Source organism: Rhineura floridana, chromosome 1 (genome assembly GCF_030035675.1).
Source record: "Rhineura floridana isolate rRhiFlo1 chromosome 1, rRhiFlo1.hap2, whole genome shotgun sequence".
Lineage (NCBI taxonomy): Eukaryota > Metazoa > Chordata > Lepidosauria > Squamata > Rhineuridae > Rhineura > Rhineura floridana.
Window position 1 is genome coordinate 121,476,168 of NC_084480.1, and position 25,232 is coordinate 121,501,399.

A 25,232-nucleotide genomic window follows, 5' to 3' on the forward strand; every position below is an offset into this window, starting at 1 on the left:
TTTTGGATCTTCTTGTCCCATTTTAAGGTAGATTTCTTAAACTTTAGAAGGAGTAGATAGCTAGTGTTTTGATTTTCCAGTTAGTTGTGTAAGTTGAATACCTATCCAGTAGTTAATACTTCATCGCCACTTCATATGAATTTCCCTAATTCCTTGAGCCAGTGATCATTGTCTGGCAGCAGATTCTGTAAATTAATTAAGCATTGTGCAAAAAAGTGTTTGTTTTGTTTTGTTATCTGATCTGAATCTGCTATCAGTCATTTCACTGGGTGACCTGGGGTTACAGTATTAAGAGAGCAACACAATTCCCTTCTTCCAATTTCTTCCCACTGAATGTAATATTATAAACCTCTAGCATGCCCCCTTACTTTCTATCTCTCTAAACTAAAAGGGACCCATGTATTTGAGCCTATCCTCATAGAGAAGGTGTTCAAATCCCTTGAACTTGTTAGTTGCCCTTTTCTGTACCTTTTTCTACAAGATCCTTCTTGGGAGAAGACATTAAAAAGCACTGTTTCAAGTGTGACTGCTGACAGGGCCTTCCACAGAATGTTTTGGCCCTCCAGCTATGCCTTCTTTCATGATACTCCATTCTATTCCCAACAACCCACCCCGTCCTGGTTTCCATTTCCCCCCAAACAGTCAGCATTCCATGTCCACTGAGCATGCTCTGTCCTCATTGGGCTGTTTCAGGTGTTTCCCCTTAGGGTTTTTTATGAAGATTTTTTTTTGTACTTCTGAAAATCTTGGGGTTCCCCTTGGCCTGTTGGTACCTTCCTCTGGTTCGTGGATGATGCCATTTTGGCTACATACTCCACATTCAGAGAACGAGTTCACTATTACTATATACGCTATTAGTATATAAAGATACTACGGTAGTTGGTAGTTCTGTTTACATACCCTTTTTAAATAACCCCTGACATATAGTAAACTCTGTGCACATTGTTGACATTTCCATTAGATTATCATCATGACTCAGTTCTCTATCCTTCATAGTCATATTCAGTCTAGAACCTAGAAGGTATATGTGGTAAGAATTATTTCCCCCCACTGTGGATCACTTTAGCATTATTAATGCTGACTCTTTTAGTTGTCATTTCACCCAGTCTGGAGATACCATTTTGGAGTTCTTCACAGTCTGCTAGATTTTCATCATCCTGAATAATTTTGATGTCAACTTGGCCACCTTAGTGCTCACTTCTAATTCCAGTTCATTTATGAACATGGGAAAAAACACTGTACCTGGTCACAGATCATATGAGGAAGCCACTTAATATTTTCCTCCCTTGTGAAAACTGTCTGCCTGTTCTTCCCCTCTGATTCCTATTGGTTCCCCGAGTTACTGGTCCATAAGGGGATCTGTTCCATTTATCTCATGACTGCTAAGCCTTTCTCAGGAGCCTTTTGTGAAGGATTTTATCAGAGGCTTTATGAAAATCCCAAGGTACAGTGTTTACTACTGGACCACTCCAATCTATATTCTTGTTAACGTTCTCAAAGAATTTGACAAGGTGACAGGGCAGGACTTATCTTGACAGAAGCTATATTGATTCTTCTTTAACAAAGCTTTCACATGTTTAATAATTCTTGATTTATTCATGTTTTCCACTAATTTACCCAGCATAGATATTAGGCCAACAGGCCAGCAATTTTCTGAATCCATTTTTTAAAAATAGTATTACTTTGCCTACCTTTCAGTCCTCTGGTAGTGATTTTTTTTACAAGTTGCGTATTTTTGTTGTATTGACTGTAATAAAGATTTGATTGATTGTATCAACAATGTCACATTATGAGACAGCTCACTTTTTTTTAGCTCTTAAAGCACTCTTGGCCAGTGAATTGTTCATTTTTAATTTGTCAGTTAGCTCCAGAATTCCAGGTGAATTTTGTCTCTGTCTGAAAATAGATGTCTCCTTGCTTTTAGACGTATATTACATGGGCTCTGTTGACCATTGACAAAAGAGCTATGTATGATGTTTTGCTGCCCTCTAGTGGGAGGAGAACTTTTAACATGTTTTTGGTGGGGGGCTTGTTTGTTAATGTGTAAAAAATTGTTATGCCAGTGGCCTTTTTTCTAAAGACCTACTCATTCATAAATGCCTTCAGGATAGATGTGCTGTGAACATGTGGGATATGTCAACAACAGGAGGGATACTGTACTTGCTATAGACTGGTATGGACAACCAGAGTACCTTTGCAGCATGCATGGGGAACCTTCCCCCCGCCCCATTGTTGCTGAACTCATCAGCCCCAGCAAGCTTGGCCAATGGCCATGGATGATGGGAGTTGTAGTCCAGCAACATCTGGAGGGCCAAAGGGTCCCCATACATGCTATACTATATAGCATGAAACAAGCCACGGCATGTCCTCTGCTCACTTAAAAGTAGTTCTTGCATTACGCTTTTGGGACAGTCACAGGAAGGAACTTTTATCAACTGCACAGCCCACAGAGCATCTCATTTATAGATGTTCCCTACACTGCAAAGGGATATAACAACCAACATGTAGAGAACACCTAGAGCTGTTTTCCATATGCACTTCATGGCCGCAACAGGTGTGAACAAGCTGCCACCAATTGCACATTGCTGCAAATACAGTTTTCCAGTAAAGCCTGTTGATGCCTGTATATGTAAAAGGGCTGCCACAGATATGTCAGAGACAGCTTCACCAAAGAGTAGTCAAACAGGATGCTTTTAAAATAAGCCACTTGCAACATTCAGCTATGAATCACTTTGAGCTTTCCAGTGATGTGTATGTGTAAACTAGCCCTTAGAAATAGTAGTATATGCATGTGTGTAACATTAACACATCGAAAAGTATCCATAACATAATTCCTCATGTTCTGTTTGTAGACATAGCAGCGTTTTGTGGCTGTATTCCTGGGTTGTGAAAAACTTTGGCTCCCAATACTACTTAGGCTTGCTAAATTCTCTTTTCCTATTTATGTTTTAAGCACTGGATGCATCTTGGGTATAGGGCTTGTTCTGTCACTGATGAATCGCAGCAGCCTAATGGAATCCCAAGCTCACATCTCTGATTCCCTGCATAAACTTTGCAAATACTTGGATGATGCAGGAGACCAAAGCAGAACATTCCAAGAGGTAGGATAACTGCTCATCTCATCATTCTCCAAGATACATTTCACCCCGTCCCTAAGTAAATTATACATTTTTTTAAAAAAAATCACTTGACACATTCTAAAATTCTGTGTTACTCTTCCTGTTACACAGATTCTTGCCTACGCCATTGCCTGTGTCTGTGTTTCTGCTTTTAGTGTTAAGATCATTGAGGCCACGGAGGCGGAGGAGATCATGAACAAGTTGCAGAAATTAGCAGAAAGTAATCAGCAGGTTGTATCTCTTGTCATCCATTCCTCTGTTTGTTTGCAAACAAATGTTTCTGTAATACTGTTATCTTAATGTTTCATCCCATTAATTCCTCTTGTGAACTGAATTAAAAGATCATTGTAAGGCCACTCTTCAATGCATTATGACTATTTTTATGGTGTTATCAATGTACATAAGTGCCTCAGAGAATAGAGTAAGAACAGCATTACCTTAAATTCCCGTTCTGAGGACTTTACTGTCTAAATGTTGACACTGAGGAAGATGGTCAGAGAAAGGAATAAGAAAAGATGCAAGGATGCCAAGGATTCACACATGCTTGTGTGGAGAGGACTGGTGAGGCATGTTTCCACGCAGAAGCAGAGATGAGTTCCAGGGCTCTTAAACAGCAGGGTTGGGTTCCTCGAACCTAGGAAAAAGGTGGATGTGGAGATAGTGATTTAAAACATTAGCAGATAGGAGCTAAAGGCTCCCACCTTCAGAGCAGCAGCTATATTTTGTCTTTAGAACATACATGCAGTACAGCCAAATGTCTTTTTTTTCCACCAAAAAATCTTGCTTGGCCGTCAGAAAGACAGATAACAGACATCTTGTCTGTATGGTGGGAGCCTCCCCCCCTTTCCCCAACATCCACTATGGTGTACCCTGCCAGAGCCCAGAAGCTATTCCTGGCATTATGATTTATTAAACCAGCAAATCTTGGAGGCTTCCATCTTTTTCTGATGATGGAATTGCCCAGGCTACTTGATATCTGCTGCTCTGGGCTCCTTCTGGGAAGAAGGGCAGGATATAAATTTAATATATAAATAAAATGTCAAGTTGCTCCCTTTTGATCCTGACAACAGGAAACCATGACAGCTAAACTAGTACAGAACTACTATAAACTTGTAATATAGTGGTACTCTGTATTTTGTTGTCTTCTCTTCCTCTCCCCATATTTCTGCTTATTCTTTTAAAGCAAGTGTTGTGGTGCCACTGATACGCCCCATTTTATGACTGGTTGAGGCCAAACTGTGAATCCCAACCTACTTTTGAAGGCCAACGTGAAGGATCTGGGTTTTTTTTCTAATGGAAGGAGAATTGAGAACAGATACACAAATTATAGCCTGCGTATTGTTTGTATTTTGTTTCATTTGTACCTGGGCTCCTCTTTAAGCATGTAGCACATATAGCATGTAAATGGCAGTGGAGGAGCAATTGGGGAGGGGGAAGAGAGGATGAATGGCCCAGCAAGCTGCTGTGTCTACTTGCAAATAAATCCACTCACAGGAAGGAGTTTCTGCTTGACATCTCAAGCACCAAGCCTGAAAAGGGCCACACTGTTTATAAAGCCTGTCGAGATATCTTGAGGAACCTTGAAAGTTAGTACCTCTTTAATGGCTTCCCCAGGCTTACTCTGCTCTAGGAAAGTTTCAGTAAAGCCCAGAGCACCACCTGGTTTGAGGTGCAGCTTTTATGAACTGTTCCTATAATGTCCCAAAACACATCCCAGGAAAAACAGCTGGTGGAGACATGACCAAAGAGGAAGTAATCTGTGGTCTAAGGTAACATGGAGGCAAGTTTCTCATATAGGTTTAACAATATAATGGGGGCCATTGCTTCCTGGCTTAAACAATTCCATTCAGTGTGCTTCACCTACAGTTGTGGAAAGCTGCTTTCTTAAATCTCTACAGAGAGAAAAAAGCCTTGGAGCAGCACTAAACGTTACAAAAAGTGTAAGACTTCTGCCCAAGATGGCAATCCCACTGTGGCTTCTCTCCTTTCGCTTGCTAGCAAATTCACCCCTTGATGCCATTGTGCTGAGTGTTTCCCTGTCCCCGTGCCATAGCATTCAGTTGTTGCTGGTAGGAGGGGAATAACATTCAACAGAAGGATGCAGAAGCAAATTTAACTAGATGCTACAGAGGGAGAGAGGCCAACTTTCACTAGAAATTAAAAGACACTGTTTATTGTATTTGCAGCCTTTCCTCCTTCTGCTTCTGGTAGGGGGGAGCAGCATTGCCTACTTGGCTTCCCAGTGTGGAGGTCACTGTCAGCAACTGAGAGGAGGAGGGGCAAGAGGGTGAGGAGGTTGACACATGGGCATATAGGTGGCAGAGCCACTCTGACACTCCTGATGCTGTGCCTGCACTGCTGCTTCACCCCTCTCCCTGTTAGTAACAGGCAGCTGCCTCCCCATTGGGAAGCCAGGTAAGCAACACCACTCCATCCCGCTGGCCACCACTGGATCTTTTTTGTTGCTGCCTGTTCTTAAGATTAATATATTTTGGGATCCATTCCTTTCTTTCTTGTTTAGCTAAATTGCTTTCTTACAATTGTACTAACTTTTATGTTATTATGCAAGACACCTCTGAGTAGGCAAGTAGAAGAGCAGGGAAAACAGTCAATCTATGTCAGTCAATGAATTTTTTTTATTATCGTTACAGCTTGGCACAGACCTATTATTTTACTTGCAACTCTTTGCTTTTTGCACCTTCTGGTTGTACCCTGACACTTGGGGCTAAAACCATCCTAATTCTGGTACCAGAAGCAGGTCTGCTCATCTGTGCATCCATGTACCATGGAAACAGCTTTTCCCCCCTAGCTTAAACTAAACAACATAAAGCTTTTTCCCCCTCTCTTTTTTCTTTTTTAAAGAACTTGCAGTTTTATAGAGAAGCACTACACCTGAAAATAGGGAGGCTTTCTTTTCCTAAAGCGGTACCTGTGGTTGCAAATAGCATTTCTAAATTGCTGCCTGCCTTACCTTTCTTCTTCCATTACAGACGCCTGGCTTTGCCCTAGCGTTGGGTAACATTGTTCATGGATTGTCTATATGTGGACATGGTAAAGCAGAAGACCTCAGTAACCGGCTGTTTCCTACCTGGATGAAAATTGTACTTGCAGAGGTAGAGGATTGTGTTTTTGTTGGTGTTGACAGCTTCAGTCAATAATCATCTGAGAATACAGTGCATAATTTTCAATGACAGTCAAGCTTTAGAAGCAAACATTTTAGAAAGTAATCTTCTCTGCTGCTTAAAACAAACAAACACGTATGCACACAAAATATATACTTGAAGGCCATTTTAACATTTCTGGTCTGCCTTTGCTTCTAATTCAGTGATTATCAAGCTTCCTTGCTTCAGTCAATCTTTATTGTTACAGTCAATGCCCAGCATAAAATAGAAACATAAAACTCTGAAAAGATCAAAATTGGGTAAAATAAAATGAGATTATTAAAACATAGTATTATAAAATTCCAACAGAAGAATTATGACATGGGTAGGTTCAGTTCCTGACGAGTTTTTCTTGCTGCAGCACAAAATTTGACAACACTAAAAGTAATAGATGTGTTGTGATCAGAAAGGAGTAGAAAAGCATAGAATGCATCTGATTGTCCTGCGGATTTTAGTAGAAGTTTGATTAGAGTTCTGTGTATATCACGATAGAATGAACAGTATAGGAGGGCATGGGTCACCGTTTCCACCTCTCCAGCGTCACAAGGGCACTTGTGTTCATGGTAGGGGATTTTTCAATATCTTCCCTCCAAAACTGCTGAGGGGAGGACATTAATCGCCACTGTAAAAGCTCTGTGATGTTTTTGGACCGAGAATGCAAAAAGATAATTTGCAGATTTATTGGGCTGGAGTGCTCTGTCAATTGAAGTATAGTTGGAGGTTAATTCAGTGATTATCAAGCTTGCATGCTTGAAGAAATACCCCACCAATCCTTGTCTGTTAAAGACTTCTAGCATGTTTACTACAAAATCCTCACATGCAACTCAGTTCACACACCATGCATAGTAGATTTGTGGGCTTCCTACCCTGTATGAACCAAGGAACACACCCAGCTCACTCTTAGCTGTACTTTGCAGGGAAAGATTGGTTGTGGTGGACTGTCTGTCTTTGGGGAAGATTTGCATGCCAATCCTCTTAGAGAGGAACTCCTGATAAGATTCACACTCTGGTCTTTGGGACAGTGTTTGAAAGCTCCCATTTCAACAGATTCAAATGAACCTTACCATGCCCCACTATAGATTACAGGTGATACGACAGTGGAACAAGCCCTTTTGGAATCTAACCAATTAACTGCATTAACTTCCTTGACCAGAACAGCCACCCTTTTAAGAAGACAGTAGTGTGAAATGTTATCTACTTTGTTACATCTCACAGTTAGAAAGGACCAAAATATTAAGTTCCTTGAACTCTTACCAGATACCCCTTTAATCATTGGTGAGTAAGCTGTAGCCCTCCAGATGTTGTCCTGTGTAGCATGCATGCGTGCCATCAACCAAGATGGCGGCAGAGGTTTTAGCCCCTTAGGGAAACCTCGGCTGCCATCTTGATTGATGGCAACCCTGTGTGCACAGTGCGCGCAGCCACAAAAAACAGCAGAGAGAAAGGTAGGTGAAGTGGGGGGATGGCGGGCGGCTCGGAAGCTCCTGTCCTGCAATCCGTGGCTCCTGCTGCGGATCGCGGAAGGGAAGCAGAGGGGCCCCGATCAAGAGAACGCTTGTTTGTTGTGTGATTTGAGTCTATGGGTAGTTTTTTCCATTAAAGCCGTATACCAAACCCTTTGAATCCATTGTTCCAAAGTAAGATGATTTACAGTTTTCCGTTGGTAGGCTATTGCTTGGCCTGCTGCCTCTAGTAGAAATGTTATCAAGTCCTTATGTTTCAAACCTTTTTCTTCATCAATGTCCATGCCGAGACTGCTTTATCTGGGGCGGCTCAGGACTTCATGGCCTCCATGACAACCATGGGGCTGTCTCAGGTTGTTACTGGCCCAACGCATGTGTCGGGACATACTCTTGATTTGATCTTCGCCACTGGACATGGAGATGGTGATCTGGTGGTTGGGGGTTTTTCATCTACCCCATTGTCATGGACAGATCACCTCTTGCTGAAGTTTAGGCTCACAGCAACCCTTTCCCTCTGCAAGGGTGGGGGACCTATTAAATTGGTCCACCCCCGGAGACTAATGGATCCTGAGGGTTTCCAAAGGGCTCTGGGGGTTTTTCCGACTGAGAAGACTGGCGCTCCTGTCGAAGCCCTGGTTGGATTGTGGAATACGGAGATGACCCGGGCGGTTGACACGATCGCTCCCATGCGCCCCCTCCTATGTAGAGCTCATACAGCTCCATGGTATACCTCGGAGCTGAGAGCGATGAAGCAAGAGAGGAGGAGGCTTGAGTGCAGATGGAGGCGAACTCCCGATGAATGCAATTATGCCTTGGTGAGTGCCTGTTCTAAGCAGTATATAGTGGCGGTGAGGGCAGCAAAAAAGAGATATTTTGCTGCCACAATTAAGGCATCTCTCTCCCGCCCGGCGGAGCTCTTTAAAATTGTACGAGGGCTTTTACATTCTGGCCCTCGAGATATTATAGATCCATCTGTAGCCCGCTGTAATGAGTTCGCGAGGCACTTCCAGGATAAGATCGCATGCATTCGCCGGGACTTAGACTCCACTATTATGGCAGTGGGATCTAATGAAGCATCCAGAACACGGTCTTGTCCTTATTTATTGGATGAGTTTCAGTCTGTACAGCTTGAGGATGTTGACAAGATCCTTGGACTGGTGCGGGCAACCACATCTGTGCTGGACCCTTGCCCCTCTTGGCTGGTGAAAGCTGGCAGGACCGGAACCGCCGGCTGGGCCAAGGAGATAATAAACGCCTCTCTGAGAGAGGGAGTGGTCCCTGACTGCCTAAAAGAGGCGGTAGTGAGACCGCTCCTGAAGAAATCCTCCTTGGACCCAGATAACCTGAACAACTATAGACCTGTGGCGAATGTTCCGTTCTTGGGTAAGGTGCTGGAACGGGTGGTTGCCGGCCAGCTCCAGGGGCTCTTGGATGACGCTGATTATCTTGATCCATTTCAATCCGGTTTTAGGCCCGGTTTTGGCACTGAAACAGCCTTGGTCGCCCTGTATGATGACCTTTGTCGGGAGAGGGACAGGGGGAGTGTGACTCTGTTGATTCTCCTTGATCTCTCAGCGGCTTTTGATACCATCGACCATGGTATCCTTCTGGGAAGACTCACGGAGTTGGGAGTTGGGGGTACTGCCTGGCAGTGGCTCCGCTCCTACTTGGTGGGTCGCCACCAGAAGGTAGTGCTTGGGGAACATTGCTCGATACCCTGGACTCTGCATTGTGGAGTCCCGCAGGGATCGGTACTGTCCCCCATGCTTTTTAACATCTACATGAAGACGCCGGGTGCGGTCATCAGGAGTTTTGGGGTGCGTTGCCATCAGTACACTGATGACACGCAGCTCTATTTCTCCTTTTCATCCTCTTCAGGTGAGGCCGTTAACGTGCTAAACCGTTGCCTGGCCGCGATAATGGACTGGATGGGAGCTAACAGACTGAAGCTCAATCCAGACAAGACTGAGACGCTGTTGGTGAGTGCCTTCTCTGCTCAGATGGTGGATGTTCATCCTGTTCTTGATGGGGTTACACTCCCCTTGAAGGAACAGGTTCGTAGCTTGGGAGTTCTCTTCGATCCTTCCTTGTCACTTGAGGCCCAGGTGGCCTCGGTGGCACGGAATGCTTTTTACCATCTTCGTTTGGTAGCCCAGCTACGTCCCTATCTGGACAGTGACGACCTCGCCTCAGTTGTTCATGCTCTGGTAACTTCTAGACTAGACTACTGCAATGCGCTCTACGTTGGGCTGCCCTTGAAGACTGTTCGGAAACTACAGTTAGTCCAGAATGCAGCGGCCAGATTGTTGACGCGGACCAGAAGGTCCGCTCATATAACACCTGTTCTGGCCCGTCTGCACTGGCTTCCTATTTGTTTCCGGGCTAGATTCAAAGTGCTGGTTCTGACCTATAAAGCCCTACACGGCATGGGACCGCAGTACCTGGTGGAACGCCTCTCCCAATATGAACCTACCCGTACACTGCGCTCAACATCTAAGGCCCTCCTCCGAGTGCCATCCCATCGAGAAGCTCGGAGGGCAGTGACCAGAAGTAGGGCCTTTTCCGTGGTGGCCCCCGAACTGTGGAACAGCCTCCCCGATGAGGTGCGCCTGGCGCCGACGCTACTATCTTTTCGGCGTCAGGTGAAAATCTTTTTATACTCCCAGGCATTTTAAAGTGTGTTTTAATAGCATTTTCATCATTATTTTGTATTCTGGATATTGTTTGGTTCTTTTATTGTTTGTTGTTTTGCTTCTTGATTCATTGTATTTATTGTATTCATATATTGTGCTTGTTTTTATCTTTCTGTACACCGCCCAGAGAGCCTTCGGGCTTAGGGCGGTATATAAATTAAATAAATAAATAAATAAATAAAATCAACAAAGAGTGCTAATAATGCCAGTTTTGGATCGCATTCAATTTCTTACCCAGTCATTGTTCTTATCTCCCTGAAAACCTACTCCAAAAATTGTTTGACTCTGTCACAGCTCCGCCACATATGGAAGAGTGTCCCTATATGATCAAATCCCCTCTAGGAGCATGTGCTAATTTTCAGATTAATATGATGACATTTTAATGGAGTATAATACCATCTGTGTACAATGTTGATATTGTTTCCCTTATTTTTGCAGAAACGGATTTGAAAGGTTTTTTTATCTGCTCCAATTATTCTCTTCTATTTGATAATTTAAGTCATCTTCCCACATGTGTTTTGGGGATTTAAAATAATCAGACACCTCATTCATGATTTTGTATATTGTCGATAATAATTTCTTAGATGTATAAGTAGAATTCAAAATTCAATGTTCGAGGGGACCAAGTGGTCTGGTAGCTTGGTTGGATATTTACAAATTAGCCAAAAAGTGTGTAATTTGGTGAATAGGTGACCAGTTTGTCTCTGCTTCTATGAACTTTAACTTAAGTTGTTCCCCAATAAGAGGGTGATCCCTGAAAATAAATCTTTTAGTCTATATACACCTTTTTCTTTCCACTTCTCAAAGTGTATGTTTATGGTTTTGTTCTTTCAGCTCCTATTGAGTAGTTTGTTATGGCCTGAATGGACTCCTTGCTGTAGACCAGGGACAGGCAACGTGGTGCTGCCCAGATGTTACATAGAATGTAGGAAGATAGGAAGCCTCCTTATGCTAAGCCAGACCATTGGTCAGTCTTGCTGGTATTGTCTACACTGGCAGCACCTCTCCAGGATTCCAGATAGGAGTGTTTCCCAGTCCTACCTGGAGATGACAGGGACTGAACATAGGACTTTCTGTATGGAAAGTCACTGCCACTTAACTATAGCCCTTCCCCATGCTGTGGACTCTTAACTTTCATCAGCCCAGCCAGTATGGCCAATGGTCAGGGTTGATGAGAGCTGTCATCCACAACATCCGGAAGGCACCACGTTGACTACCCCTGCTGTAGATTTACTATAACAAGTGGTCCTTTTTAAAGTAATAAACAGTGGCTCCCCCCCCCATAGTCCAACAGCTTCTGTAGGGCCATAGGTTGCCCACCCCTGCTATATAGGTTATACCATCCTGGCCGTCAACTTAACTTATCAGCATCCCAGAAATGCCTTGAAAAATAAATACATTCTGGATACTGTTCTAACACAATGCATTCACATGTTTATTTTGTTTGCATTTCAGGGAGCTCCTACAATGCAACGGCTTGCAGCAATCAATGGGCTGGTTTCTGTTGTGGGTTCTGAAGGGGCACTGATACAGGTAAAGACTGGGGTATCCCAAATGATTTGTGTTTGCAATATTCTTCTTTAATTAAGAGTAGTTGAGGCAACATTGTAAGTGAATTATTTTACCTTAGCAGAAGTATGAAAATCCCATTAGGCTGTTATGCCACTAACATATGTTCCCAGCCAATAGAAATCTGCATATTTTCCACAGGTAGCCTGCCATCAGTTTGGGCTTTACTGCCATCTAGCGTCCGAAGGCAAGAATGCACTCGAGTTAAAACCTGGGCCTCGGGCCCCTCCCACTCCATTCCATTCTTGCCTTCATCCGAAAAACTTGGATTTCTTACAGCGTAGCTAAGTGTCTCTTTTTTCTGATAGTTGCTGTCCCTTTGTATTTTCCCCCTCCCCCCTTTTTGGTTTTGGGAGTGTGTGGGATTTTTGTGTTTGTTTTTCCCTTTCGGGAGCTTTTTGCTTACTTTTTACTTTTTATTTTTTACTTTCATTTTTGGTTACAGCGCGGCTGTTTCCTTTTTGTTTGGGGACGTGCAGCTGCGGTCCCCGTTAGCAGCAGCGGCTGCTCCCCTTCTCTCCGGGGGATCCGCGGCTGCGGTTCCCCCTCCCCGGGGCCGTTTTGCTCGGCGCAGGGTAGCTCACGGCTGTGGCTCCCTCCTTTGCCTCTCTTCCGCGCCGGCTCCTGGGCAGTGTTTTCGCCCTCTTTTCAGGACCCAGCAGCTCTTTTTCTCTGGCTGGGCTGCTTCTCCTGGCCTCCGGGTCTTTTAAACGGCGTTTTTGTTCCCTCCTCGCCGCCGCGGTTCCTCTGGCGGCGTGTAGCCACGCGGCAGTTATTTACTTGGCCCTAGCCGGCAGCGTTCTCTTCCAGCGGCCAGTTAACCCTTGCAGGGAGTTTTTTCTAGGAGGTCTGGTTCCCAGTCCTCCATTTGTTTTTTGCCTTTTGCCTTTTGTTTCTTGATTATTTCTTTCTTCATTTTTCAGCTGTTTTTTCTCTCCAGTGTTTTTTATAATGTTGCAACACCCGCTACAGCGGAGAGCCCTACATTTTGAGCGAGCTGTGTTTTTTATACCACGCCTTTCCCATTGTGTGTGTGTGTATCTATTTAAATGCACCCAAATTTGTTACACGCAAATTTTTCTGTGATACTGAGTATCTTTGTGCACATTGGTGGTACCGCACCTTCCCCATTGTGTGCGTGTACTTAGCTTGTGGCCAATATTGCAGTCTAACCTAATTTTTGTGGCTCCCTGACTGATCAGGGCGATATTCTCCTGTAGGATTGTTCCCATTTCCCCCCAATTTTTGCAGTGCCATAGTGAACAAGTCTTTTTCTCTTGGCACCTGGCGCTCCACTGCACAGCCTACCTCTCATCGCCTCACAGCATACGAGTGTTACCTCACCTTCCCCATTGTGTGCTTGTATCTAGACTCCACCATGGCAGACCAGCAGCCACAGGGGGCGCAGTCCGCGGGGCCAAGTCACCAGCGCCTCGCCTTACCTCAGCACAAGCCTGCTAAGCACAAACACTCCAAGGCTTTAGCCAAGACTAAGCATTTATCTCACCACGGCGCTTCCAAGAGGGCACATTGTGTCTCAACTCTGCCTTTAGAGAAGCCTGCACAGGATACAGTATCTACACTCTTTCAATCCCCCTCTGGGTCATCAGAGGATGAATTTGAAGGCTTCCCCAGTCAGACTCCACGTTCCGAGGTTCCTCTGCTTCCTCCGACTCCTCCAATGCAGTCTCCTCTCCCTACACAAGAGCATTCTGTGCCCTGTGCTCCTCCTTCAGGGCTACAGTTGACTCCGGAATTTCTGTTACAGCTGCGAGAGGTACTAGGGTGTCTCTCCCAAGCTCAACCTCAGCCCCAAGCACAGTTGTCGCCCCAGCCTGGAGTTTCACGGCAGTCTACTTCTGCACGTCAGCAGGGATACTATGATGATGTCCCTCCTTCTTCGCCTAATCCTTTTGATGTTTCTAGGGGCAGACTTGGCGGCGACCCTCCAGAGATGCATGAATACTTACCTTTCCTGCAGGCTGATCCTGATGAGTGGAGCGGAGAATCTGATCCAGATGAAGACTTCTCCTACCACCTCTTCGACTCAGCTGATTATCCCCCACTCTCACGCAGGGTAATGGACACCCTTGGCATTCAACCTGCTCAAACGCAACCTTCCGCCCCCCCAGTTAAGGGCGCTAGAGTTCTAAAGTCTCCCAGATCTGTGGAGCATTTTATCCCTGTGCCAGATCCCATTAACAAACTGGCCAAGGAAGAATGAGCCCGTCCCTTGCGCCCACGTTGCTTCTCTCTGTTGGCCAACAAGCTGTACCCATTGGCCCCGGAATTGATGTCTTTCCTGAACGTCCCTGGGGTGGACCAGCCAATCTCCGATCTCGTTTCTCGATCCCTCCTTCCTAAAGAGGGAGAATCGCAGCTCAAAGACCTATCCGAGAGGCGGCTTGACTTTGTACTTCGCAAAAACCACAAGGCATCTGCCCACTCTATCCGAGCCTCCGCTGCCGCCTCCATCTTCTCACGCACATCCATGATGTGGCTCGATGACCTGTTGGACGATCCTAATCCTGACCCAGCCAAGTTGCGTAAAAGCCTACTCAAATTGCATAAGGCTGCTGCCTTCGTGGCTGATGCCACTTTGGACGTGACCCACCAAGGAGCACGGGCCCTTGCTGCCGAGATAGTCGCTAGACAAACCCTATGGCTATGACATTGGGATGCCGACGCGGCTGCCAGAACTAACCTGTCCATGGCATCATACTCAGGCTCTATGCTTTTTGGTGACGATGCTCTTAAAGCGGTCCTGGTTGACCCCAAGGACAATCGAAAACCTACCTTGGCCACAGTCAGAAGGGATGACCGCAGACCCTTTCGGCAATTTACTCCCTACCTTCCTTCCAGCCCTTTTGCTGGGCGCGGCCTGGTGGGCGGGGACGAGACGCCAGGTCCACAGACTTTCGCCCCTCCAGGGCACCCTGGCCCAGACAACGTTTCCAGGTCAGATCCCAATACCAAAGCAGGCAAGCCTCCTCCTCTTTTCATGGCAGGGGAGCCCGTCAGCATCGGCAGTTCTGACGCCATCCCCATAGGTGGCAGACTGTCCTTCTATGCAAGTTCCTGGCTGGCCCTGACGCACGTCTCCTGGGTCAGGGTCATCTTCACCCAGGGTTACAATATAGAATTTTGGTGGAACCCCCCGGACAGAATCTGCCCCTCCCCCGTCTCCAAGTCATGCAGGATAGTTATGCAGGATGCTCTATGTCACCTACTCAGCATAGCCGCTATAGAGCCAGTACCACCATACGAAAGGTTCCAAGGCATCTACTCCGTTCTCTTCGTAGTCCCCAAGCGAGACTCTTCTTGGAGGGCGGTCTTAGACCTCAAGTTTGTCAACCGCTTCGTCAAGTACCGCTGCTTCAAGATGGAGTCCCTGGCCTCAATTGGGAAAGCTCTGCAACAAGGGGACTTCCTAGCATCCATCGACTTGAAGGACGCCTACTTACACATCCCAATCTGCCTGGCTCACAGATGTTTCCTCAGATCTTCCTCGGCCAACACCACTTCCAGTACCGCACCATGCCATTCGGCCTTACATCAGCTCCTTGTGTCTTTACCAAGATGATGGCCACCATGGTAGCCTTCCTCCGCCTACAGGGGGTTCATATTTACCCCTACCTTGACCACCTTCTCCTCCGAGCGCGCTCCCGGGACCTGGCCGAAAGACAGCTCCAGTTCACTCTGGATGCCCTCACTTCTCACGGCTGGCTGGTCAATGTCAGGAAGAGTCATCTTCAGCCAACCCAGCGCCTCCTGCACCTAGGAGCCATACTGGACACGTCTCTAGCCATGATCTTCCTGTCGCCAGACCGTATCACCTCCATCACCGCCCAGAGAGCTATTGCTAGTCGGGCGGTATATAGATTTAATAAATAAATAAATAAATAAATAAATCACAGCCATGGCGACCTCTCTGGCTCATTGCTCAAGGGCAGATGTCATGCTCCTGGCACAGATGCTCGGGACACTGGTCTCCACCATTCACATTGTGCCGTGGGCCCGACATCACACAAGACCCTTACAATGGGCCCTCCTACCCTTTCAGGTGGACATTGCCAAGTCCCATCACCATGTGATCCCGCTGGCCCCCTCTCTGCAGGCGTCATTCCGCTGGTGGACAGTAACTGCACACCTCACCAAGGGTACGCCCTTCCGGGAGCCTGTCAGGGTCATCATCACGACAGATGCCAGCCTATCAGGCTGGGGAGCACACTGCAATGCCAGCTTTGTCCAGGGAGTGTGGTCCCCAGCAGACCTCACTCACAACATAAACTGGTTGGCGCTCAGGGCGGTTCATCTTGCCCTTCGACATTTCCAGCCACTGTTCTCCCTGCAGCACGTGCTGATCCGAACAGACAACGTTTGCGTAAAATCTCATCTCAACAGGCAGGGGGGGACCAGAGCTCTTCAGGCAGAGGCGGCCCAAATCTTCGGCTGGGCCGAAAAACACCTACTATCCATACGAGCAGAACATCTCAGCAGGCTGCTAAACATCACCGCCGATAGGCTCAGCAGGCAGCATGTACACCCGGGAGAGTGGAAGCTTCATCCGGCAGTGTTCGACCTGCTCCAGCTCTGGTTCAGCGCTCTCTCAGTGGACCTCTTCGCGTCATGCCACAACTGCCAGCTGCCTCGCTTCTTCTCGAGGTACCTAGAGCCGACGGCGGAAGCAGTGGATGCATTGATGGCACCCTGGCCAGGTGGCCTTCTGTATGCCTTTCCCCCGATCTCCTTACTGGGCAAGACACCGATGAAGCTCCAGCACGAGGGGGCTCGGCTTCTCCTGATAGCCCCGTATTGGCCTCACTGCCCTTGGTTCTCGGATCTTCTCTCTCTGTCAGTTGCGGATCCCTGGACGTTCCCTGTCAGGCCGGACCTTCTTGCTCAGGGACCACTTTGGCATCCGGACCCGGCCTGGCTGAATCTGACGGCCTGGCTTTTGAACGGCGGCAGCTGACCACTGCAGGACTTCCCCAGGGAGTAGTGGATACTATTCTAGCATCACGACGACCGTCGACAAATCGCATTTATCGGAGTATGTGGCGCGCATTTTCAAAATGGTGCACTTCTGAGGGTTTCCAAGCTTCTCAAGCCACTGTACAGCACGTTCTCCAGTTCTTATACAGAGGACTGCTTAGGGGACTACATCCGAACACCCTGCGTCGCCACGCTTCCACCATCTCTTCAATTTTATCTGTCTCCCCATCGACCGCCCCCTTGGGCACTCATCCACTCATCAAACGTTTTTTAAGAGGAGCCGCCCACCTTGCACCAGCTGTGTGCCACTATTTTCCCTCCTGGAGCTTCTCGAAGGTACTGCATGCCTTACAGCGCCCTCCGTTTGAACCTCTTGCCTCAGTGCCTCTCAGACTGTTATCCTTCAAAGTCCTGTTCCTCGTTGCCATTACATCCACGAGACGGATCTCAGAACTACACACCTTGTCTTCGGCTCATCATCTCTGCATTTTTCATAAGGATTCCGTGGTCTTGAGACCAGACCCATCCTTCTGCCCCAAGGTCAACTCCTTATTCCACTGTAGCCAGGACATTGTGCTTCCTTCGTTCTGCCCGAAGCCGGTACATCCCCTGGAAAAGGCCTGGCATTCGCTGGATGTTCGGAGAGCCCTCAAACTTTATCTTTCTCGCACCCAGGACATTAGGCAGACAGAATCTCTTTTCGTATCCTTTCACCCTAGGACCTTAGGAAAAAAGGTCTCCAAATCCACATTGTCCTGCTGGCTGCGGGCCTGCATTGCCTTGGCTTATCAGTCCCTTAACCTTCCCGTGCCAGCTAACATCACGGCCCATTCCACCAGATCAGCGGCCACTTCGGCTGCATTTGTATCCAATGCACCCCTTGCAGACATACGTAGAGCTGCAGTTTGGTTTACCCCTAATTCTTTTGTGAAGCATTACAAGATCGACTGATATGCTTCTGCTGACGCCTCCTTCGGGAGACATGTCCTCCAGCATGTCATTTCTGAATAGTAACTGTGTGTAGTCCCTCCCGACTAGGGGGCTGCTTTGGTACATCCCAAACTGATGGCAGGCTACCTGTGGAAAATGGTCCATTGGACTCACCTGAAAGGTGATTTTCACAGGTTCGCCTGCCATCACGTCCCTCCCTTGTGGGGGTCTCTGGTTGCTTTGTTCCTCCTTTATAGTATATTTGCTGTAAATTGTTGTGACTTGCTCTGTTTCCCTCGGTTAAAACCTCTCCGCTTAGGTTGTATGCTCTGTGTTCTCCATGTTTCCATGCCTTTTCTCTGTTTTTTCCTTGCTGTTTGGGCCTGTGGCCTCTGTTCCTTTCAGATATGCCACTTCGGACTCGTCGCGAATGAAATGGAGTGGGAGGGGCCCGAGGCCCAGGTTTTAACTCAAGTGCATTCTTGCCTTCGGACTCTAGATGGCAGTAAAGCCCAAACTGATGGCAGGCGTACCTGTGAAAATCACCCTTCAGGTGAGTCCAATGGACCATTTTCAATTTTAACAGTCATAAGCATCATTTCCTCATAAATTCCAATTTCTGAACAAAAAATAAGAATCTATATGTTATTTACTTTTGATTGTTCATTTATAGTACTGCCAAGTAGCTGAAAACTGTTCCCTGTGCTACACATTGTTCAAATACATTGTTGTTTAGCAAAATGCCTGTAATGCTGGTTGTGTTATGGGTAGAGGGAAGGTTTGTATGTTGCTAGAGCTCAGCTGCTTGTTGGATCCTTGTTTGTGATGGCTCCTTTGAACCCCCATTAGCAATGGAGGACACATTTAAATTTTTCCTTTCTGTCTTTGAGTGTTGCATATTATTTCTCCTGTGCAAGGAAAGATGATATCAGGTGGGTAGGTAGCTCCACCTAGCGATTGAAGGCAGAAGAGCACTGTTGATTTTTGCAGGAACTTCCTGTTCTGTGTAGCTCCCAGCTCAGTTTCTCTTCTGCCTTCACACACAATGGTTGATCGCTCTCTCTGCTCTGTGTTCAGGCCTGTATATTCATTACATGTATTTGTCTTTATATTTGTATTCTTCTTACTTTCAACCTTTCCCTTCCCCCCCTTTTAAACGACAAAAAAACAGATTTTTCCTCTTTCCCCCCCTCTCCCCGGAGCCCTTCTGCGGCATGAGGCAAGCCAAGAAAGGGATTCCCCTCCCTTCTTCCACCTACCCACGCAAGGGTGAGAAGTCCATAAGGGACGCCCTACGGAGGACCCAGCACCTATCCCCTCTGCCTAAACGGGCTCGCTACCACCACTCTTAGCTGTTAACCCCCCCTCATGGGGTCCTTATTGCCCTCAGAGACGGGAATCTAGCAGCAGCATTTCTAAGTCATTGACGCTCCCTTCCCACCTCGGAGCAGCAGCGTGCGTCTGCAAGCTCCAGACCGGCAGCGTCCAGGCCGCAAGCCGCAGGAGGAGTCTCCCTCCACCCTCCTAAACCAGCGGCGCGGCATTACCTTTCAGCCGCAACAAGACATGCCAGCCCCCCACCCCACAGCATCAACAGGAACATAGACGCCTGCGGCATCCAGCCACCATAAGACCCACCACATGGTTGCCCCATGGGGAAAGCAACCCGCAAATCTGATAGGCCGGAGAAGAGGCCCAAGCCACTCCTGCCTAGGCCAGGACCAACGCCAACACCATTACCCAGGCAGGCCTCAGGGCCTTCATTTGGGCCGAGCGCCCAGACAGAGACGGCCATGGCCCACTCCTCTTCCGGCAGGCTGGAGGTGGCTGAGGCATTGAATGTAGTAGGCAGGGTGCAAGGTGTACCACCTTTGGCTTGCAGACAGACCAGCTAGACCCGGCGGGCCTTGGGGGATCATAATGTAGAAGAGGGGAGGGACTCGCATAGCACTGCCTTCAGGTCTAGAAGAGACCAAGAGTCACTGTCTGAGGAGGAAGGCATACAAACCCATCCTGGCTTGGATTGTTTTTTCCACCAGATCCTCACCTGAGGATTTCATGGGCTTTACAGACACGTCTGCCTTTACCAGACTGTCCAGGCTACAGATGGGGAAGGACGCCAGCCCCCTCCCTCTTCTCCCCCTACACACCATTGGCAAGGAGGGCCATATCATCCCTGTTGTGCACACAATCAGCCTCTTCCACTACAGTTATTGGATCACATGCTTCAGTAGCTGAAGGATCAACTCAGGGCTTCCCTTTTAATGGATTTGGCCAGGGATCTTTTGGGCACTACGCAGCACCCTGCTAGGGGCACGCAGGATGCACGGGGTTCTTCCTCTGCCATCCCATCACCAAACCCGTGCCCTTCTGCATCACACAACTCACCTGATCCTTATGCTGCTACTCAAGGTAGGCACATTGAACCTACAGAGGAGGCTCCTGTCGACCCAGATAATGAGCTGATTATTTTAGATGAAGAGGACTGGAGTGGGGAGTCAGAATCAGAGGAAATTTCAACCAACAGAATCTTCCAAGAGTCCCATTTCCTTCCCCTCTTGTGCAAGGCAATGGAGGTCCTCAGCTTACACTCCATAAAGTCTGACAATTTTGAAACTATGTGGTGGCCTTTTTTAATTTAACTTACATCTCCAAATTGTACCTCACGACCTCCAGAAAGCCACTTACCTTTCTGGTCGGACCATCTCCCGCTCAATTAGGATTTAATAGATGATTCTCTGTGTCCTTTAGGTGCATTTATATATTATTTTCTTTCTTTCGTGCTTCTGTATTATGCATCTCTTATGAGGTACATCTATGACTGTTCACTGATTGCTATTTTCTTTTACTGCTTTGCTCTATGTTGTATTTTCTTTTGGAAAACGAAGCTTTAATAATTTTTTAAAAATGTAATTGTTACTCAGGCCACGCTCATTTCCAAAGCTGTTTTCTTCCCACTAGAGTATGTTTCCTGAATGTGCAATGGTTTGAATTTCTAGAAAGCTACATCTTGCTTAGTCAACTACACAACTTCAGTATAACTTTGTCCCCTATGCAATACTGAAATTACCAGCAAATCCTTCTACTCTGTCGCAGTTTTTTCCAAGTAGTTTTTTAGCTGCATTCTTTTAATTAAGAAAAAAATCCATGGACTATAATAGATTATGATACCAAATTTATTTTATAATTATGTTTCCAATATTATAACATATCATTGTTGTTATTATTCAGCCATACCTTAAGTGAGAAATATAAATCTTATTCAAATAATGTGTATATGTCTGTCTGCTTGCCTGTCAGTCTCTCTGTCTTCCTACCTCTCCCCAGCTCTCAGCTTCTTAAGTATTTATTTCATTGTTTGACTTTTGCCTTAAATTGCTTATAGATTTTAACATGGTTCTCTCCTCCCATCCATCTCCTCCTTGCCTTTGACAGCTGAAATCTGAGGCTATCCAATCTTCTCAATTTCAAAGCAAACTTAATGAAGTCATCAGAACCCTCAGTCAGGTGAGAGCTTTCAGATGGCCTTTTCACATCGCTGTGCAAGCCCTAAGGTGATATAATGTGGGGGTTTCTCTTGTGTTTTGATGGAAGAGACAGAAAACAGCCAGGAAAGACTGCCGTACCCACTAGGCTTACTATAGTTTTATTTCTTTATTTATAAATAAGTTTTTTTACCTGTACTTCATAAGGTTTCAGGGTGGAATACAAGCATATAATGTGCAATTACAGGAATACCCCGCATTAACATACACAATGGGACCGGAGCGTGTATGTAAAGTGAAAATGTACTTAAAGTGAAGCAATTATCTATGCATGTACTGCACTGCAATCGCCACTAGATGGCAGCAGTGTCATACCATTAAGTGTCCGTAATTGCGAAGCACGCATATGTTAAGCGGGATATGGTGGCCTATGGAGCATGTCCGTTATCGCGAGGGTCCGTTAAACGAAGGTACGTAAATCGGGGTATTCCTGTATAAAAACAGATGCAATCAATCCATCTCTTGTTTGGCATTCCTCTTTTTCTACTCCTTTCTGTTTTTCACAGCATTATTGTCTTTTCTAGTGAATCATGTCTTCTCATGATGTGTCCAAAGGATGATAACCTCAGTTTCATCGTTTTAGCTTCTAGTGATAGTTCTGGTTTAATTTGTTCTAACACCCAATTATTTGTCTTTTTCTCAGTCCATGGTATCCACAAAGCTCTTCTCCAACACCACATTTCAAATGAGTTGATTTTTCTCTTATCCGCTTTTTTCATTGTCCAACATTCACATCCATACAAAGAGATCGGGAATACCATGGTCTGAATGATCCTAACTTTAATGTTCAGTGATACATCTTTGCATTTGAGGACCTTTTCTAGTTCTCTCATAGCTGCTCTCCCCAGTCCTAGCCTTCTTCTGATTTCTTGACTATTGTCTCCATATTGGTTAATGACTGCGCCAAAGTATTGATAATCCTTGACAAGTCCAATGTCCTCATTGTCAACTTTAAAGTTACATAAATTTTCTGTTGTCATTACTTTAGTCTTCTTGATGTTCAGCTGTAGTCCTGCTTTTGTGCTTTCCTCTGTAACTTTCATCAGCATTTGTTTCATATCATTACTGGTTTCTGCTAGTAATACGGTATTGTCTGCGCATCTTAAATTATTGATATTTCTCCCTCCAATTTTCACACCTCCTTCATCTTGATCCAATCCCGCTTTCCATATGATATGTTCTGCATATAGATTAAACAAATAGGGTGATAAAATACACCCGTCTCACACCCTTTCCGATGGGGAACCAATTGGTTTCTCCATATTCTGTCCTTTCAGTAGCCTCTTGTCTAGACTATAGGTTGCACATCAGAACAATCAGATGCTGTGGCACCCCCATCTCTTTTAAAGCATTCCATAGTTTTTCAGGATCTACACAATCAAAGGCTTTGCTGTAATCTATAAAGCACAGGGTGATTTTCTTCTGAAATTCCTTGCTGCATTCCATTATCCAACGTATGTTTGCGATATGATGTCTGCTGCCTCCTCCTTTTCTAAATCCAGCTTGGATGTGACATTTCTCACTCCATATATGGTAAAAGCCTTTGCTGTTGAATCTTGAGCATTACTTGCATGGGATATTAAGGCAATAATTGGGTAATTACTGCATTCCCCAGGATCCCCTTTCTTTGGAATTGCAATGTATATTGAATGCTTCCAGTCTGTGGGCCATTGTTTAGTTTTCCATATTTGCTGACAAAATTTGGACAGATTCCGTCTCAGTAGCTTGTAGCAACTCTGTTGGTATGCCATCTGTTCGTGGTGATTGGTTTCTTCTTAGTATTTTAAGAGCAGCTTTCACTTCACATTCTAAAATTTCTGGTTCTTCATCATACGGTTCCTCCATGAATGAATCTGTCATCCTTGCATTTCTTTTATAGAGTTCTTCAGTGTATTGCTTCCATCTTCCTTTTATTTCATCTCGGTCAGTCAGTGTGTTCCCCTGTTGATTATTCAACATCTCTACCCTTGGTTTAAATTTCCCTTTAATTTCTCTAATCTTTTGGAATAGGGCTCTTGTTTTACCCTTTTTGTTGTCCTCTTCAATTTTTATACAATAACTATTGTAATAGTTCTCTTTGTCCGTATGTGCTAGTCACTGTATGTTGCATTTAGGGTTCTAACTGTGTTTCTGTCTCCTTTTGCTTTTGCTTTCCTTCTCTCTTTAACCCTTTTAAGAGTTTCTTCAGTCATCCATTGAGGTATTTCTCTCTTTTTAACTCTACTGTATTTAACTGTATTAAGGTATTATCTATTTGCTTTCTTCATTGATAATGTCTCTGACTTCAATTCATAGTTCTTCTGGTTCTCTGTGAACTAAGTTTAGAGCCTCAAATCTGTTCCTGACTTGATCTTTATATTCTTCTGGGATGTTATTTAAATTGTATTTTGGCATTATGATTGCTTTGTTGTTGTTCTTTAGCTTTACTCTGATTTTCGATATTACCAGTTCATAATCTGTACAGCAGTCTGCTCCTGGTTTTGTTTTTGCAGAAAGTATGGAACTTCTCCATCTTCTGCTTCCAATTATATAATTGATTTAATTTCTATATTGACCATTTGGTGAAATCCACCTGTACAGTCATCTTTTCGGTTGCTCAAAATATTATTGGCTTCACAGAACTCAATAAATCTTTCTCCTGCTTCATTTCTATCTCCTAAGCCCCATTTTCCCACAATTCCTAGTTCTTCTCTGTTCCCTACGTTTGCATTCCAGTCCCCCATGACTACCAGCATATCTTGTTTTGGTGTTTGATCAATTTCTTCCTGTACTTCTGCAGAAAATCTCTCCAATTCCTCTTCTTCTGCATTTGCCGTTGGAGCGTAGACTTGGACGATGGTTATGATAATAGGTTTCCCAATTAATCTCATTGATATAATTTGCTCAGACCTTGCATTATAGCTCCTAATTGCTTTTGCTACATCACTTCTCACTATTAAAACAACACTGTTTCTTCTAAATTTCTGATTTCCTGCATAAAATATATTGTAGTTGCCTGATTGAAAATGTCCCATTCCCATCCATTTTAATTCACTCACACCAAGTATTGTAATGTTGATACGTTCCATTTCTTTCTTGACAATTTCTAACTTTCCCTGGTGCTAGGAAATGCAAAATGTAAATTAAATTTGCAATACTAATCTTACTAATACATTGCTCAGCAATGCTAGCTCATATAAACGAAGTTACACTGTTGGTTCCTGTGTGATGGTTGCACCTACAGGTAATCAGCTTTTCTGGGGTGATTGGCCTTCAGACAAATGCAGCATGGCTGTTGGGACATCTGCATCTCTCCAGTGTGTCCACAACCCACAGTCAAACATCTGGTAAGCATTCTAGCAGAGAACTCTATTACGGGAGGTGAAGATTCTGAAGATGCTACTGCAAAGTAAACCAGACTTCATTGCATCAAGATATGAGCCCAAGACTGATTTTTCAATTGGCCTTTATTCAAAACAGCATCTGTTTTTGTTAAATTTGCTCTTTCAAATGGAGGTCACTTGGCAAATGAATCTGGGGCTCATATTTTGATGCAATAAAATCAACAACTAGGCATTGGATTGTTTCTGTATGCGTTCAGCCCGCTTACAGCTTTTCCTTTTTTTTGAGATGCTACAGTGAATTGTAATTTATGGGACTTGAAGCCATTTTCAACACATACTGAGGTCTGTGTAAAAATGAATCTAAATCTGTGGCATAAATGGGTCCTCGTTTGGTGATGGCAACAGAAAGTCTGGCTTTACAGTACGGTTGCTAC

The 25,232-nt window shown here is 45.3% G+C and overlaps 1 protein-coding gene across 6 annotated transcripts in view; it reads left to right on the top strand.

Moving 5' to 3' along the window:
* FOCAD (focadhesin) overlaps nucleotides 1-25,232 on the top strand; it is a 211,582-nt gene that overhangs the window by 170,694 nt on the left and 15,656 nt on the right. For all 6 annotated transcript variants that reach the window (XM_061630872.1, XM_061630878.1, XM_061630855.1 and 3 more), the window contains 6 exons: nucleotides 2,954-3,101; nucleotides 3,231-3,350; nucleotides 6,110-6,232; nucleotides 11,892-11,969; nucleotides 21,366-21,437; nucleotides 24,699-24,801. In XM_061630872.1, the coding sequence (XP_061486856.1) occupies nucleotides 2,954-3,101; nucleotides 3,231-3,350; nucleotides 6,110-6,232; nucleotides 11,892-11,969; nucleotides 21,366-21,437; nucleotides 24,699-24,801 (644 nt within the window). The remainder of the gene's footprint in view (nucleotides 1-2,953; nucleotides 3,102-3,230; nucleotides 3,351-6,109; nucleotides 6,233-11,891; nucleotides 11,970-21,365; nucleotides 21,438-24,698; nucleotides 24,802-25,232) is intronic.